A 5,581-nucleotide genomic window follows, 5' to 3' on the forward strand; every position below is an offset into this window, starting at 1 on the left:
TTTTTTGAGAAGCACTTTTGAAAAAAATACACTTAGAATCAGTTTTTTAAAGCTTGGCCAAACACTAATTGCTGCTCAGAAGTGCTTTTCAAACTAATTAGCCAAACACAAACTGCTTCTCACCAAAAGTACTTTTAAGAAAAGCACTTTTGAAAAAAATCACTTCTCAAAATAAGCTGATTTTTGCAGCTTGGCCAAACGGGCTATTAAAGACTTTCAGATGTTAGGTACCCCCCCCCCCCCCCCCTTCTTAATTGGTCTGGCTTTATGTTCTCAAAATTCAGGATTTGGCTTTACATTTTTCCTGAAGAAAAGAAGTTAAAGGATTGGCATAGAAGAGTTACAAGACAACTTTTTTAGAATGAATGATCAGTACTTCTAACAAAAAATATAACAAATCAATCCCAAATAGCAGAGAAATACCAGCAAAAGATAATTGATAGCCTCAACTGGATTGTCCAGACTAAAGAACAAGAGACACGATCAATTATCTCTCGTTTCAAATTTTCAAATTAACTTTGTTCTTTAAGAATTATCCGCAAGACCTAAAGACAACTCGAATTTCTTGTACTCTAAAAGTAATATCACCGAGCTGTTAGAACAGCGGAGTTCTGTACGCCGTCCTCAGCCTGCAAGCTCTCATAGTATTTGACCAATACTTCCCATCCCCCAGGACACATGAAACCATCTGGAGGATTCTCACCCGTTCTTGCATAAGTTCGCATCTGCATAAGAGGTCATCAATTGAAAGTAAACATCACACTCAGTGAAAAAACATGCAGAGAATGAAAAAACGTACTAAGCATGACATTCAAGCTGATGAACACTCTATCAACCAAATGAAGAATGTAGCACGCCAAATGGAGGATAGGCAAAAATCTCAATTTTAATTATCATATGATAATACTTTATGCCTTAACTATCAGATAATCTTCCTTCTTTCCCTCAATAAAACTTCTGACTCTCATCATTAGAGAACTGTTTTCATGGCCTTAAGCTTGTAATCTCAGTATTGTGCACCAACAGTAATACAAACAGCTTTTTACCCGAAAAGAAGGCCCAAGCCCGAGTTTGTATTTTCACATGCAGATCAGATGCCTTTTCACAAGTGTGACTCTTAAGAATATCAATATGTTAAAGCAGTTTAATAAGAAACAACTAGATAATTAGTGTTGGGTTCTTCTTTTCCTGACATCTTTTTCTCTCTCAGTCGCAAAGAACTAGAAAAATATTGTCTAAACCACTTCTAGGTAGAGCTTTACCCCATGGAAAATCCCAAACCCGACTTTGTATTTTCACATGCAGAACAGATATCATCTCAAAATTTTAACTCATAGAAAATTAAAATTCTGAAGGATTTTCATAACATTAACTAGCAAACTAGTGTCTAAACCAACTTCTAGGTGAGTTTCATCGAAATACAAGAACCACCAAAATGACGTGGCACCATAATCTTGTCCTGACCTTGGTACCAGAAATAAAGAGAAACTCTTTAGCACGTGAAGGGTCGAAAAATGCCATCTTCTTATCGACTGTATCATATGCTGCCACCTGCAAAAGATGAAATGAAATTTGAAGTTTTAGAAGATACTATGGGCCTTTACATTTATAGAAATCGAGATGAGTTCAGGAAAAGCTGAAGCTTATTATAATGACAAGCAGTAGAGGAGAAAGATGCTTTGAACTTAAGACGAAACATCAATAGCATCTGTCTTGACTTCACCATGTGAATTGGGGCACTCGTATGCGGGTAATAGATGAGCACTGCTAATACTAATTACTCCCTCCGTCCCAATTTATGTGACACACTTTCCTTTTTAGACTGTCCCAAAAAGAATGTCACATTTTCATATTTAGAAACATTTTAACTTTAGAATTGTCATTTTGCACTTAAGGAGATGATTTTAAGCCACACAAATGTTTAATACTTGTTTTAAACCACAAGTGTCAAAAGTCTTCTTTTCTTTCTTAAACTATGTTCCCAGACAAACGGTGCCACATAAATTGGGACAGAGGGAGTACCAGATATGCTAGCAGAGGTGATCTCTGAGAAAAACTATAAAGGTTAATGCAATAAGCGAGGTTGGCAACCTACCCTGAAGGGCAGAATGTTCAATTTCTCAAGACCAGGGGCCATGCTTAGAACTTTCTTTCCATGATCTGGATCATACAAGTCCCTCTTCTCTGTTGGGTGGCTCATACCAGCAGGATCACGACCTACAATGTAGAAATTTGCACCTGCATTTATCCGTGCCTTTGCATGCCACTGTACTTCAGTAGGTCCAGCATAATGCATTGGTGAGGGAAATATGGCCACAATAGTAGTCTCAGGATCAAGAACTCCATCTTCTAGGACCTATATAGGTGTAATTCTCATTAAGTAACAGCACTTCAAACCCTAGAGGTCGAGCAAATAGATTAAAGATAAAGGAAATGGAGAAAGTTAACCTTGCTATGTTGTTCCATACGGACATCTAGTGGCACATCATCAGCCTTAGTGAAACCACCTAAAGGATGGAGCAGAAGAATTGGATTCTTGTAACCCATTTCCAAAAGTCTCCTCCGTGTATCATTCATAAGCAAAGCATGGCCATTATGGACAGGATTTCTCAACTGAAAAGCAAATACTGCATCTGCCTCACGTCGATCAAATTCATCTCGGAGTTGTTGGGGAGAGAGCCTGTAGTGATCAAGACCATCATTATATTTGATAGGCTTTATGACTTCCAGATCTCCACCAATGAGCCAATTTCCAGCAGAAGTAATTACCTCCTCAACATAAGGTAATCCTGGGGCTGTAGTTCCCCATGTTCTTGCAATTCTTTCTTCTTTGTTATGCTTGTAGATCTCAATACTGCCAAAAGAAATTATATTTAATCAAGAGAGTTCTTCTCCGAGCAGAAATAGATTATAACAACCAAGCATAAAGTAGACATTCTCGCTAAAATTACGAATGTGCAGATACTTTTATACCTGTATGTATGAAATATGAGTTCACTAGAAAAATTCATGGGTTACTGGCAGAGAATTGGAGGCAATTTCTTTACATTAGGCCACTCGGATGGGGCGACGACTGCTAGAAAAGTTTCGTGCTTAAGCGATGGTAGGCTAAGTTGAATACTGCAACAACTGCCAGTAATGATCCATTCCCACTCCCCAACAACAAGACCACATAACTACACAGAGAGGAGTTAAAATACTGTGGAGTCTGTACATTCATCAAACAATATCATAAACATGTTTTTCCCGCTTCTTTCCTGCCATTCATGTTTTATCTCTCTTTTATAAAGAAGAGTTTCAACTATTATTCATGTGAATATGATTTCAAGTCTAGGTGTTCCTGAAGTCACTCAAGTACAATCAATGTTTAACTTTTTCTTTTTTATTTTGACATGCCATTTCGTTACAAAACCTGGAAGTCCATTTTGAGACTACGTCAGTCAGATTGTTAGTGCAATCTAAAACGATAAAACTAGAGCAAAGATGTGAAACTTAATGATACAATTCTAATACGACTAGATTGTTGAAGACTCATACTTTACTACAAAGAAGCAACCAAATTAGCTTGACATTTTAAGAATAGCTAGTTCAGTGTCTAGCACTCAAGGGTGTATCTTAGCAGTCGATAAAGTTGGAGTGGACCATGTGAAACCAGGATTCGGATCTAGCAGAGGCACAAAAAGTCAAGTGATTTCTTTTCATCTCTATTCATCTTTGTCTAAATCTTGGCGGATTGAGTTACACAAAACAGAGTGTATGCAACATAAAACATTATTGCAATGATGAAGCAACACAAGACCTTTTTATAACCCTTTGTCGAAAACTCTTACACAACGTATGCAGAGTAATTATGTAACTCAACACCCTCCTAACGAGAGCTTACATAAAGGTTGGCTCTAACACAATGTGAACGAATTTGAACATATAAAAGAATGAAGAAGCCGAGACTTCTATAAACACTTCTGGAAGCCCTTAAAGCACAAAAACAAAGCAATTGTATAACAAAACATGTTTTTATCAGGGCAGGAAAAAGCACATAAAGATGTCATCTTGCAGTAATTGAACTACAAAATCAAAATATGAAGTGGCAATTGTAGCATTATCTTTCAGCAGAGAAATTTTCAATCTTTAGCAAATGCAAAACAAACAGATATGTCAGGCATCAAAAAGGGGGAAATGAAGAATTAAATAGAAAACCCCCCAAACAACAATCTTTTTTCAACAAATGTATATAGAGTCCTCACCTTCTAAGAATGCCAACTAAATCATCATTTGGTCCAATTAAAGCAACATCACTGGAGGCACCAATTTTCTCTTTATCTTCATCGTCAATTGCCAAAACAATAGGAAGTGACATATTAACAATAGACCCATCTTTCATTCTAAGGGAATTGAAATGTAAGCTCTGCAAATACTCATCCTCTCTCATAAACCCTTTAAGAGGACTAGCCCAACCTTCACTAATCACATGAACCCATTCAAGATCAATCTTTGTCAGCTTCACTTTTGCCATAGTTTCGGCCTCTGCAATTTTTGCAACCCTTTGATTCTCAGGCACCACAAGATCCACTAAAGAACCCCCATCTGGTTCAATCAAAGAACTCTTCACACTCATCCCACAAGACCCTCTTGAAGAAGTTAAAGAACTCATCTTTTTTCTGTGGGAAAACATAAGGTGAGATAATTTGTCAAAATGGTAAATGGGGTTGGCTTTAAATTTGGTGCAATTGTGACTAAAAGGGTTTTTCTTGCTAGTGTTATTACAATAGTGGAAAATGGTAGTACTAGTAACGTGTAGTCTAATAGCTAGAGACATTTTGAAAATGGGGAGTTGTTGGGTTCTTGGGAAAATGGTAAGTTGGCGTTTGTTGTTAGAGGAAAATGCAAATGGTGTTAGAGATCCAAGAGAATTGCAGAGGTTGTGGTTGTGATTAAAGATTCAGTGGACATGATTTTTACAGGGGGGAATGGGAATTGGAATATAGAGATGGTATGCACTTTTGGACAATGCCTACGGACCACAATTTGCCTTTTGGCTTTGGTGCTGATAGACTGTAGTCCTTCAAAAAGCTTATTCTTTGCGTTATTCTTTTTCTTTTTTTGTAATTTTCTTCTTTCTTTAAATCTTTGGCTTGATGTGGACTGATGACAGAGAGTGGTTGAAACTAGCACCTTGGTCACTTGGTGCATTCCCTTATATTTTTTTTTTTTTTTTGATATATGTATCCTTACCGTTATACTTTAATAGTATCATATTTGTTCATGCACTTTTCAAAAAGGGTTACGATTGCCCTTCATTATACTTTTTGATATATTTATCCTTACAGTTATACTTTCGGATCATATTTGCCCCTCATCTATTAAATCCCCATGTCCCACCTTTGTTTTCCTACATGGCGCCTATGTGGATTTCTTTTTCTTCCAATTTAAATATGGTCGCCTATTTAAGATAATTTAACCCGCCCGCCCAATTTAAATATGGTCACATATTTAAGATAAAGTTCCTTTTTCAGCTCTATGTTTTTCAGATAGCACCGGCAACATGCAAACAAGAACTTTGAACTCAAAATCACTAATCTGA

The 5,581-nt window shown here is 37.0% G+C and overlaps 1 protein-coding gene across 1 annotated transcript; it reads right to left on the reverse strand.

Annotated features, from left to right (window-relative positions):
• Nucleotides 1-334: 334 nt before the first annotated feature.
• LOC109217391 (ATP sulfurylase 2) lies at nucleotides 335-5,056 on the reverse strand. Its single transcript, XM_019381630.1, has 5 exons — nucleotides 4,245-5,056; nucleotides 2,449-2,854; nucleotides 2,096-2,356; nucleotides 1,465-1,551; nucleotides 335-725 (listed from the first exon to the last, which is right to left on the reverse strand). Exons 1-5 carry the CDS (start codon nucleotides 4,814-4,816, stop codon nucleotides 585-587), a joined length of 1,467 nt encoding a protein of 488 aa, XP_019237175.1. The 5' UTR covers nucleotides 4,817-5,056; the 3' UTR covers nucleotides 335-584.
• Between the last annotated feature and the right edge of the window lie 525 nt (nucleotides 5,057-5,581).

This window comes from Nicotiana attenuata, unplaced genomic scaffold (genome assembly GCF_001879085.1).
Source record: "Nicotiana attenuata strain UT unplaced genomic scaffold, NIATTr2, whole genome shotgun sequence".
Lineage (NCBI taxonomy): Eukaryota > Viridiplantae > Streptophyta > Magnoliopsida > Solanales > Solanaceae > Nicotiana > Nicotiana attenuata.

Excerpts from the sequence above, each read along its gene's own strand:
- LOC109217391 (XM_019381630.1), bottom strand. The coding sequence starts at position 4,816 with ATGTCTCTAGCTATTAGACTACACGTTACTAGTACTACCATTTTCCAC. Across the intron at positions 2,357-2,448 it reads GTATGGAACAACATAGCAAG|GTCCTAGAAGATGGAGTTCT; the intron begins GTTAACTTTCTC and ends ACACCTATATAG. Across the intron at positions 1,552-2,095 it reads TGAACATTCTGCCCTTCAGG|GTGGCAGCATATGATACAGT; the intron begins GTAGGTTGCCAA and ends CATCTTTTGCAG.